The following is a 12363-nucleotide window of genomic DNA, read 5'->3' as shown; positions in this document are numbered from 1 at the left end:
GCTGACTGTACGTCTTGTCGTGCCGTCCACCCAGTGAGTGAGCAATACTGCCTTCCAGTGAAGCATGGATGCCACCTTCTTCAGGTTTCGTGGCATCCTTCTGGGCCTGATCATCCTGTGTCAGGGGAAACAACAAGTGATACGAATTTAACGTAATGCAGTGGAAGTGAACAAAATACAGTTATTTTCAGTGCTTCCTCTTTCCGACAGGCCTCAGCTAACTTTTTAGTTAGGAAGTATGTGGAGCTGATAGCTAAGTTTGGATGGTATGGTTCCCACCTTGCCAGGCTTAGCACATGCACAGTGATTCCCCAGATTACTGATAGACAACTTAGGCCGCACGCTGCCATCTCTACGCCGTGTAACCTGTGACTGTTCCTCATTCCACTGTATCTTCCTAGACGAGAAAAGAACAGACACCTGGGCTAGGATAGGCAATGGAAGTGTACCAGAACGTTGTATCGATCCATGAAGAGGGTGCTGGAAATTCGAAGGAAATTCACACGGATACAGTCATTGACGAATGAACACACTGGTTTCTAGTAGGAGTAGTGTAGCAATTGGTAACAGGAGTATTGTCTGTTGAAAACAAACCCAGAGCACCGTTCAAAGTAAATCATTCTGCAACGGCAACCATACGCCGGTCACGCCCTTACCAAGAGTTCGTCGTCTTCTATTGGTGCCGCAACATTAGGCATTGCTGCATCCTCCATCTCCCGTCGATCCTGCATAATCATGACCAGAAGTACCATCATGAAAATCAGTATAGGCTGTCTGCTGGACTCATACAACTGACGGTCATGACTTACATGTATCTATACGAGTTTCCTTAGAAGAGATGGCCCATGCCTCCCTACATGTTGACTGTGCATATGTGAGTTAGTACACTTGCATCACAGGATGTGATATTGTTGCATGCAGATTAATTATGTGTTGCGCCCTTATCACATCCCGTAGCACAGCCACTTGCGCCGTCTACACGGAACCGTCAATTACAAAGTACGGTAGCGCATCTTGCATTCTTCAAAACTGCCCGAGCAGAGTCAGCCATATTGTTTTTAAGATTAACATAATTATTACTTCTGCACATGCACTACATACTATGATCACGCTGGCTCCATCCCTTATCTCCTAAGCTACCACCCCCCGGTGCGTCTGCCCAGTGTTGACTCCGAGACCCACGGTCGGACGAGCTGCCCAGGCCTCACCACCACTGCCGTTTCCGTGCTGCCTTCTCGATACATACGTATGTACACTGTATATCATGTGCACATTCACATGTCTGAAGTTTTTGTGGTTTTTCAATAAAAATAAAATAAAATAAAAAAAGCCGGTCAACATGCAGTTCTTACTCTCAGCTCTGCAAGCTCATGCTCGCGTTGCTGCAGCAGATACGCAATTTCCACGTCGAACTTAGGCTCTTCCTTGGAGAGGACAAAGTTGGAGACTTCCGTGCTGGTGAGAAACGCCTGGGAAAGGATGCGATAGAAGACAAACAAACGCAGAGCAATGGTCACACACCCCGGCGTCCATGGCTTGCACCAAACCGAGGCGTAAGTAGTCACTTACACATTACAAACTACAGCTAGTATAGCTAGCTAGCAGCAAGCCTGCCGTGTATCTATGCTGTTCGGCAAGTGAGCAGGTTATGTGAAAACATCACTGACATCACTGTAAGGCAGCTCTTGCCTGCAAGGCCTATCACTATCATTGCACCATAGAACCTATCATTGCACCATAGAACGTTGATGATCATAACATGGACTTTGAAGGGCACGCCTGCAAGTTGTTAGACAACTCACCTTCAAAGATTTGCCAGGCACTTCCATGTTCTCCCAGCACTCTTTGCGTATCAGCTCGCTGAAGTACTCGTTTGCTATGTTCTTCAGCTCCAACTCCTCGCGTACCTGATCATTGCCGAGCATAGCAAGCAACACAGCAGCACCAAGGGACTGAGTATTGAATAAGAGAGTGCTCCATTCCTCACCATGCAAACCCAGTCTCAGTGTTACGCATTACTGGCATAGTCATTGTCCTATCGGTCTACACAATGCGCTGAGCTTGCGCAGACTAGAATCAGCTGAGGAAGATCCAGATCGCAAATGCCTAGATCTATCCAAACACACGCAGGCTCGGCACTACACAGAGACCACATACAGGAAAAGAAAGCCTATGACATAGGCCTCTTAACCAGGTAACTGACGAATGTTCCAAGGTGAAGAACACCTTCAATTCATAATACCCCATACCCACCTCCTGGGCCGTTTTGTTTCCCTCTTCCATGAGACGATTGGACTCTTCAACATCCAGGTTGAACTCGCCTCTGTCTAGCCGTTCCAAGTCAGGTTTTGTCTCATTGTCAGCTATCAACTCCAACAACTGCAGCAGGGACGACAAGGACAGCAGCAACATTGTACATGGTAAGTTCGGGTGAGACATACGTTTGCACTTCTTCTGGACTCTACTTGAAAAATCTATGCACTTCCCCCTAAGTAATCCTGTCCCACTATCATGTGCCAGTTCTCCCTTCATCCCAATACCTCTAACCCTGCAATGTATTTCCAACTCACCTTCTTTCTCAGCTTGTCAATGTCGGCCTGCAGCGCATTCCTCTCGCCCGAGAATTTCTCTTCTGTTTTGCGGTTCTCCTGAAAAATATAGAGTTCACAGCCACACCGTACCACCAATGACATCAACGGTCCTTGGAATTGATTGACATCAGTATGACATCATCCATGAATAGTGGGCAGAGCTGCACAACAATCAAACGTGGCTAGCTACTCCACGTTTAGATGTGTGCTTATTCGTACCGCTGCCGCAATAAAATGGAATTCCAACCTAAACCACCAATAACGTACATGTAATTTGAAAATTGTTTGTCTATCCACCCAACAACCTTCCCCGAGTCTGAATTGATGGGTCACATGCAAATCACGGAAATCAGTTTGCTTCTACGACTCTGAGCAGAGTGCAGTGTGGTGTCACTGTGCTAATCCTGCTCTTCCTCTGGATTACTGAAGTCGGTTGAAAAAATCATCCATGACTGAAGCATGATTATAGAGCCATTACCGCCTGTATGCGCCTTTCAATCCATGTCATTCCACTCTGCACATCTACCAGTGCACTGGACCCTGGAGAGAGGTAGAGACAGAACAAAAATAGATGTGACTGTGTGAGTGTGCATGATATCCAACCAGACTAGGCGCTTCCGCATCCGAGTGCAGGAATACCACCACCACCTGGCTCAAGGATCAAGGTGTCAGATGCGGTTTGCAAAGCCCAGGGAGGTGACCAGATCGAGCTAACCACAGAGTGGTCTCCCCCCCCCCCCCCCACACACACACACTGACACCAAGAATCTGCTACATTCATGGAATAGATGATATCATAGAATGCTCATGCAGTGGAAAAGAATCTCTACCATTTTGACAACTAACTCGACTTGTATGGAAATGCTAGCTGAACCAAGCAGGAGGTTTTGCCACGGCACGTTAGATTCCTAACCTGACTCAACGACTGCGAACTGCTCGATCACCGGAAACTGGTCTTGTTGCACATCAATCATCAGCTGCTTTGCTTGGCGATAGTAACCCACGAGATCGGCATTGAGCTTGCGGATTTCCGGTGATGAGGGCCTGTAGTAGTTTTGGTGCAAGCAGCAACACAACATAATAACATGTCAAGTTTTGACGCACTTTGAACCTCCATGACTGAAAACTCTTGATCCGTGTATACATGACCAGTTAGTTCGGGGTCAACAGGTTCATCACGGTGTGGTTTGCTTGCCCCACACTCCCACCATGCACGCATGACTGTCCACCTCTCGGTAACACTGTTGTGATTGGTAGAATCCCACTGATCCCAAACCCTGTGTCATCCGTACACTCAGATTAACGACGATATGCGGGCTACAGCGAAAGAGATAATCTTGACACTGAGGACAGGAACAACACAACTGGGCAGGAGAGACTCACAACTAGCATCGGCACCAACACGGCACCAACACGGCACCAACACGGCACCAACACGACACCAAAACGACACCAACACGACACCAACACGGCACCAACACGACACCAACACGGCACCAACACGGCACCAACACGGCACCAACACGGCACCAACACGGCACCAATGTGCGCAAGCACCAACAACACTGTATACACAACAACACTGTATGCAAAATAACCTGGCAACTGCAGCATCACACGCTGACTCTCAAGCAAGACTCAGAGAATGTCAAAGTTTGCATGCAAGCAACTCACACAAGTGACTTGCATGACAGGATGCCATCGCCACCGGCCGTAGCAATGTCCCTGCAGTCCCAGCTCAGGCAGGCGAACCTGCATCCCAACGTCCGTGGACTGTGCGTCAGCATGCTACAATGCTTATCCTATTAAAAAACGAACATAAGTTACGTACCACAAACACAATCAATGGTATCTTAGTCTGTTCTATCGCCTGGTCCATTCCGTTTCAGACGAGGCCAGAGCAGTAAGAAAGCAAGGTGGCATGCCTGTGTACATATGTACGAGTCGAAATTGTTCCACCTGCTTGGGTAAGGCTAAGAGCTGCTCAGATGTAGATTGGATTAGCACGCATTGCACGTTTCATGACAACTGCTTCAAGCCGACAGAGCACAGTGTGAAGCAAGACGTACTGTAGCTCATGTAACTATGCCGTTCGACCAGGTACGATGATGGTGTATTGCACAGTGCGTTTTACTACCTAGCTCAGCTCCCACTAGCCCAGCTTCCACTAACTCAGCTTCCACACCACCTAGCCCAGCTCCCATTAGCAAATTATAAACATCATCCGGCATTGATAGCTACCATTTCATGACTGAATGCTACTCTTCATAAATTCAAAGCAAATATGACTTCAGAAAATACTAGTCAACCTGACTAAAGCACTAGAGAGGGAGCAACTACAATACAAGCTGTTAGGCACTGTATTAACTGTGACAGTAACACACACACACACAAGCACAAACACACACACACTTACCCATGCACGCACACGTCCGTACGCAATCTGTCCATCCAAGCCGTAGGACAGCACGCAGTCTCCACGCAGAGACCGCTGCAAGTAGCCACCGGCAAGCTGTGGGCATTTCAGAGTAGTCAGCACTGGCAATTCAGCTAGTTTTTCCTGTGTAGCAGCAGCAGGAGTTTCCGCCTTCTTCGGTTGTTCCTCATCCAGTTCATCAACAGGTGTTTCGGTTGACTGTTTGGGTTCGACCGGTAAGGGAGCTTCTTCCGGGTTTGTCATCAAGACTAGCAGATGGAGCTGAGCAGCACTCGTTGCAACAAGAAGCGAGTCTTCTTCACCCTGCTCGCGTGTCATGCATATGTCCGTGCATGGCTCGGGTAGGGTGACGTACTCGACGCCAGCATACTTTTCAAAATCCAAACACAGCGTATTGTCCAAATGTGGTAGCAGAGCTAGGCGACACAGTGTAGGGAAATGAGCAGAGAAGGTATGTTCGTTAGTTGGAAATAGTGAAATGATTCCAACAGTAAAATGATTCCAATAGTGAAATGATTTCCCCACCATGGCAGTATTTGTCTGCACAGCAAAATAGCATAGCTAGTGAACAAGAATACGATGGTGATAAACAACTTGCATGGGCCGGGTTTACTGATAAGTCTGCTTACCATCAAGAGCTTGCTTGGAGACTGGTACGCACAGCTTCAACACCTTACTGCCACACGGGATCTTGCATTTCACGGCAGATTGCGAAACACTGTCCTCCTGGCCAGCAACGGCGGTGTTCTGTGACTCCAGCAGAGCAAACACCTCCAACTGATCTGGCCTCTTATCAGTACCAAGCGGACTGCAGCAGATACTGACAACATTCTCGGCAAGCGCTGTGGATAGACACACAATGATAAAACAGGATACGAAACAGGCTCTAGCAGATGCTGTTGCGCCGTTGGAGTTACTTCCATGTTTATCCTTGTCATGAATAGGCTCGGCACCGACTACTCCCAACCTAGAACTTACGCACGAAAAACAGCACCTCAAACTGGCTGGACGGCATTGCCGAGTAGACAAACAGTTTGCCATCGGTGGATGAGGAAAGCATAGTATAGCCATAGTCGTCAAACCTACACAGCAAAACACACACACACACACACACACACACGCACGCACGCACGCACGCACATGCACACACGCACGCACACACATTCACACATACACCGTTGCAAGACTTGGTTCGATCACACTCACATAGGCTTTGTTACATGGATCAGCCAAGTCATGCAGGTTACCGAGGTCACCAAGGTCACCGAGGTTGTCAATAAAGAGAGGCAGTCAGCCGTGCACAGCAGAGCTACACTATAGTGCTGTGCTCAGAGTAGAGCAAAACATGGGCAGTACTCTGTCAAAGACAGAGGATAGTAGCTACAGTACATTACCACAATCAGGGAACTTCAGGTACTTTCAGGACTGGCAAACAAGGTGCTTGCGCAGTTTAGACAATCAGAAATACGAAAGATAGGCGATGGTTTCCATACACAGCACCCGAGCGCCAATTATCCCTGCACTTTCTAGATACCACCCAAATAGGCATCATACACTTCATAGTACAGTCAGACCTCGCTTATCCGCTCCTCTTTTATTTGGATCCCTCGCCATCCGGAAGAAATCATTGGTTACCGATTTACAGCATATGTCCTGCATACATGCAGTATGTGTGTTCGATTATCCGGTTCCCCCGCCTATCCGGATATTTTTTCGTGGAAAACGGATGTGTGCGGTTATGCGAGGTCTGACTGTACATGTTTAACGAGTGTTGAGCAGGACTAGTTCAAGAAGTACACGGCACACTCACCAGAGAGATGTCACCGGGCCGCTGTGCATGCGCCGGACATCAAAGATGCATTCGCTGCCTTCGCACAGAGCATCAGCATTGACGTAGGTCAGTGTTCCCGTGGAGTCTCCGATGACGATGTACTTGACGGCAGCGCACAGCGCCATGGTCGTGACCGACGCCGGTGAAATCCTCGGCGACAGGTCGTACAGTGCAACCGTGGTACCGCTGTGCATGTCCGTCACTTCAAGTAGTCCATTGGCACGACATGTCTACAGATCAGGATACCGACACACCACCAGAATGAACAAACACATCTACAATCTTGCCCATTCATGAACTCATCCAGCTGCTTGTCCATTCATACCAGCAAAGACTGATGGCAAGACACAGGGTGTATTCTTACTGTACTCTGCTCGCATGTTCACGTTCGACCACGACATTGTGCTGAGACTGCAGCAGACACCATACTCCTGGCAGAGTCTTGGTTATACACGATGACATGCTTAGAAAGTCTGTTTGTTCTCAGGTGCCTGGCGGCCCTCTAAGAAAATGTGCATTATTCGCAATGGAGCCTCGGATTATCTCAGTCAATGATCAATATCTGCATAGTTGGCAGTCACAGGCATGCACTGCGGCTTTTACAAGTATCCGTGGGGTAATGCGATGCTCCCTCACTGTGCACCGGCAGTGCTCTGCCTCTGTCAAGGGCTGTATGCTGCCTTGCACACTAATTCTGATGAATGATGATCACCGTGAGTATCCCACTCGCTCGGTATCCCCTTGACTGACCTCGCTCCCAGCCAGAAAAAAATACAATCTCACTGCAGATTGAACTCACCACAAACTGGTCAGTTCCTGGCCAGAGTGTACGCATGGCCACTATGGGTGAGCTGCTCGTCTTGATCAGTCCTGTGAGTGTTGACTCATAGCTATTACACAGCATGACCTCGCCCTGTGCACAGGAAGGAAAGCAAACGACAGCCTTCAGCCAATTCAGGATGGTTGGGCCGTGTGTACATGTGCAGCGTGACTTACCCCGACACAACTGACCACTAGGTCCTTGCTCCCAGCAGTCCAGCTCATTGCGGCAGCCTCGCTTGGCAGCTCATGCTGCGTGGGGAGCAGCTGAAAGCTTGACCCAGTCTCCACATAACGCAGAATTCCGTCCTATCAGGACCACGCAGCCAGCACAGACATACAAAACTCCACTCAAACCACACACTGTCGGCTCGGGCAGTAGCATTTGTCTAGCAATGTGTACTGGAGACACAAGATGATGAGCCTATTCATTGTCATCTGCTGGCACCACAAAGGACACGATAGCTTGTACAATCCTATTGATTCATCCTTGCAGCTGCAGAGCCTTATAACTGCAGTCTACCAGCTGCTAAGCAGCCATCCTGATCAACAACACTATGTGACATACAAGTTGCAGGCACACATTCCTCAACAGAAGCACCTGAACCAGTCCATGATGAATAAGAACAGCCGGCCATGGTAGCCACAATCCGACTGTGAGTGCCTGCATGAATGCAGTATTCTAGCATCACTAATGACCAATGTCTTAGTCCTACTCAGATACTGCAGCATCTCAGCATGCAGTCATGTAGTCATCCAGGCGGTGGGTACAGTGAAACTTCAGCACAAGTATTATAGAGTGTCCTGGATAGAACACAAGTATTATAGAGTGTCCTGGATAGAACACATTTATAGAGTGTCCTGGATAGAACACATTGCGGACTATAAAGTACAGATTTTGTCAGCCCTTTGGAGATACGTAATACAGGATTTTCACTGTAGCATAGGGACGGCCGTGTGTACGTGTGGACACACTCACTTTACACGAAGCCAGAATGCTGCCACCGGGAGGTACACTGGGCTTGGTGGCCAGGTGAACGGGAGCCTGTTCGGCAGTGAACAGATTGCGTGCACTGCCCGCCGCATCCACCTTGACCTTGCCGCCATCAATCGTGACCTTGAGAAGACTGCCGCATGCCGTTGAGACAACAATGCAGTCGCGCGACCAGCACATGGCCGTCAGCTCGACCAGTGGCTGCCGCAACGAGTTCGGCTCGAACTCACCGAGCCGATTCAGAATCGGCTCGAGCTGCCGGTGATAGGATGGCGGCAACCGCTCACACTTGCCACCCGATTCTATGTTGGGATACTGGCTATATTCGATCCGTGGGAGATCGGCAGTGCTGCATACACCAATCAGTGAATAGAGTGTGGCAACCCGAACAAGTACAATTAGACCACAGTACATGCATGTGATGTGTAAGGTCAAGACAACAACACAGCCTAGCTGCTCTGAACACACTTCCCAGCCATAATAGGAAGACACATTCTTGACTGCAAAGCGGAGTGGGGGGGGGGGGGGGGGGGGGGGCAGGACTATTCTGGAGCACATGTGTGATGGTCGCAGTTTGAAATGAACCACACAGTGGCCAAGTGTATAGAAAGCTGCGCTGCATACATTCAGGATGATGTTCGTTAGCAGGTGACATACAGACATGCATGTGGACTCCCGGTGGTGGGTAAGAAGCTCACTGGGAAGAACTCACCTCTTCACCAGCTGGCAGAGTGCACCGCACGTCTCCACCGTCCAGAGAACGAGGCAGCCGGTGCCACGACAGCATATCTTCTGCCAGGACGTGGGGCAAAACGAAGCCTCCACCGGTCTCTCTAGGCACTGGGTTCTGCAAACGCATTGGCCTTCTTCCCAGTCCCTGCATACAAGGCACAGGCAGTGGAATGAGTGCATTACAGGCAGTGGGATGATCGATACAGTGACTGAGGAACTGCAGGCAATACAGCACATCCCTGAGAAATACATCTACACTCTGGCACTGTAACAAGAGATCTAACAAATAGGGGAAACATGTAGAAACTAGAAGCCATTGGTAAACACTCTAGCCGTGTATAGTATCGCGCTGGAAGATAGCTTTGACCGACACCATCACCGCTTCTACCTACAGAACTATGGCATTGGCATAGTATCTTCGAAACTCTTACAAGAGTGCAATATTGCCCACAACTCCAACAGAAGTGCAATATTCCCCACAAGCGCAACTCACAATGACAGAAAGGTTAACGATAGCACAATACGCACCCACGATTCTCACAGAGTGCATCAACAGGAGCGTGTAGGCCGCCTGGTTTATGGCAGGTCATGGAACCAGGTAATTCCACACACTTTGTCAAAACACTCAGCCATTCATTGCCTTAAACTGGTCCCTGGCATGCAGAATCTAGATAGAACCACCTCAAACGGACCACTATGCGCACGAGCCTCCCCAGCAACACCAAACAACATCCATCATCCTCTTCCATTCTTCCCCCCCCCCCCCCCCACTGTGACTCTCACTTACCATATGGAGAGCTCAAAGTCCGGAACACCTGACAGCACCAGGAGGCGAGAACCAGTATCAGAGAACTGTAGAGAACTCACTTCAAGCTTAGCGCATCCTGGCAGTCAAGTAGCAACACACACAACATCCTGGACTCAATGGAGACTAGAGCATTCGTTTAACTGCTTGTATTCACAATTTGCCACAACCCAGGCATCAATACAAATCTTGCCAAGTTTGTGTCCTGTAAATACCATGATAGGGCCCGTGCTGAAAACCTGATTACAGATGATATTGTACTAACAGTTTCAACCATAAGACATACCGGTACCTGTGCGTGTGTGTGTGTGCACGTTTGTGCACGTGTCCACATGTGCGTAGCTTACCAGACAAAACTGACAGTGGCTTAGCATCCGTTGACGGCAATGGAAACGTTCCGGCACCGCTGGCCTCCTTAACGCTGAGAAAGAACACGCTCGGCTTCACTCCAATCTCACTGTAGGCTAGCACTGCACGCTTGTGTGAGACGGCAAGCTTGTCGACGTGACGGCCGCTGAACGATTGCATCCACTTCTCCTCTTCGGCTGTGCCACCAGTGCTGTCATTGCTGGTCTGGGTGTGAGGCTCTGCATGCCTGAAGAACAGATACTTTCCGCTGGCATAGCAGTAGAGGTTCTGTCCAATTGCTACCACTGTGCTTCCTGTGCTGCCACGAACCCAGCTGTACATGTATGGCAAAGCCGCCGAATGAGAATACACACCACACAATGGAGTTGCGTTACGAGCTGTTTACCTTGCTGATGTACAGTATACATGTACAGTGGACATCAGTCACATGCTGCCCATCCATTACTACACAGTGGACATCAGTCACATGCTGCCCATCCATTACTACACAGTGGACATCAGTCACATGCTGCCCATCCATTACTACACAGTGGACATCAGTCACATGCTGCCCATCCATTACTACACAGTGGACATCAGTCACATGCTGCCCATCCATTACTACACAGTGGACATCAGTCACATACTGCCGATCCATTACTACACAGTGGACATCAGTCACATACTGCATCCGTTCCTACTGTATTGCGATATTGCCAACACAATGCACGTTCCATTCCCAGTAGATCTGCCCCGTGAATTGATGAAATGCAGCTGATGGTGGCCAAAAGACAAAACCGTTGAACTCTCTCTCTCTCTCTCTCTCTCTCTCTCTCTCTCTCTCTCTGTGTGTGGATGTTTCTGGTGCTGCGCTGGACATGCAAAACTATAATATCGAGTGTAATCTGACCAGATGGGAAGTACCTAGGCCTGGATGCAATGAGTGTGGCTCTAAATTCAAAATTAATTTCCGCGGAGGGTCCCCTCCGTTGGTAGCCATACCAACCTAAAATACCGTCCGATGTCTCTGATACACACATCTAAGCCATGATTGTACAGCAGTATGTGAAGCAGGGTGCTGCAGCAAACATGAGGTATGTCCATCTTCGGGGCCGTAGCACCCGGTCCGGCCATGGCTGTACCCTATTTCACAAAGGTCGACCTACCCAATTCGTGCAAAACGGGTTTTCGTTCATAATGTTCCAGTCCAAGCACTAGCATCCTATTTGCATGATGATTTGACTGGACCACCTGAAGGCTGAAATGCCCGTGCTAAGGCTAGGCCCTGATCTTACACCGACGGAAGTAGTGCGGTGTTTGCACTTTGCTGCACACATGTAACTAACTTATTACTTACCTGGTATCGTAGGTGAGCGTACCATCCATCAGTGCAGTGCAAGATAGTGTTTACAACTGGCGACAACTATTTGGCTGTCTGAAATTCCTTAGTCCTTGCACTGCTATTGCCGGAAAGCAGCTGTTTTGCCGTCTACCATCTTGAGCATCGCTGCCCCAAACGCACGAAGCTGCCGAATCGCCGGGGTGCTGGGATTTCACGGTCCCAGAGATGTGCAGTGTTTGTACAGCCCTCGCTGCCCAGCTAGCACTAGGCTATGCTCGATCCGGAGCGAAACCGGCAATCAATGGCTTTCCAACCGATGACGATGCTAAACCTGAGCTTGGTCTGGCTGCTTGGCCGAGGCAGCTTTCGGTAAGACTTCATGTACGAGTACTACTAAGTACTTGTGCCTTGGAATTTTTATTTAGATTGGTCACAACTGATTGAAAATTACTATAAGTATAACT

At 49.0% G+C, this 12363-nt stretch overlaps 1 protein-coding gene across 1 annotated transcript in view; it reads right to left on the bottom strand.

The window, feature by feature from the left end:
* LOC135805255 (cilia- and flagella-associated protein 43-like) overlaps positions 1–12363 on the bottom strand; it is a 33678-nt gene extending 21315 nt beyond the window's left edge. The window contains exons 1-20 of the mRNA XM_065319269.1: positions 11915–12363; positions 10557–10891; positions 10192–10288; positions 9385–9549; positions 8658–9021; positions 7856–7987; positions 7659–7772; positions 6839–7089; positions 6007–6110; positions 5658–5870; positions 5008–5444; positions 4266–4393; positions 3505–3635; positions 3070–3131; positions 2571–2648; positions 2254–2379; positions 1803–1907; positions 1353–1469; positions 657–725; positions 1–115 (exon numbers count right to left, since the gene is read on the bottom strand). The exon at positions 1–115 is cut by the window's left edge and continues 50 nt beyond it. Coding sequence (XP_065175341.1) covers positions 1–115; positions 657–725; positions 1353–1469; positions 1803–1907; positions 2254–2379; positions 2571–2648; positions 3070–3131; positions 3505–3635; positions 4266–4393; positions 5008–5444; positions 5658–5870; positions 6007–6110; positions 6839–7089; positions 7659–7772; positions 7856–7987; positions 8658–9021; positions 9385–9549; positions 10192–10288; positions 10557–10891; positions 11915–11943 — 3172 coding nt within the window. The 5' untranslated portion in view covers positions 11944–12363. The remainder of the gene's footprint in view (positions 116–656; positions 726–1352; positions 1470–1802; positions 1908–2253; positions 2380–2570; positions 2649–3069; positions 3132–3504; positions 3636–4265; positions 4394–5007; positions 5445–5657; positions 5871–6006; positions 6111–6838; positions 7090–7658; positions 7773–7855; positions 7988–8657; positions 9022–9384; positions 9550–10191; positions 10289–10556; positions 10892–11914) is intronic.

This window comes from Sycon ciliatum, chromosome 1, assembly GCF_964019385.1.
Source record: "Sycon ciliatum chromosome 1, ocSycCili1.1, whole genome shotgun sequence".
In the NCBI taxonomy this organism is placed as follows: Eukaryota; Metazoa; Porifera; class Calcarea; order Leucosolenida; family Sycettidae; genus Sycon; species Sycon ciliatum.
Note: the sequence above shows the minus strand (reverse complement) of the source record. Positions and strands in the feature narration are given on the sequence as shown.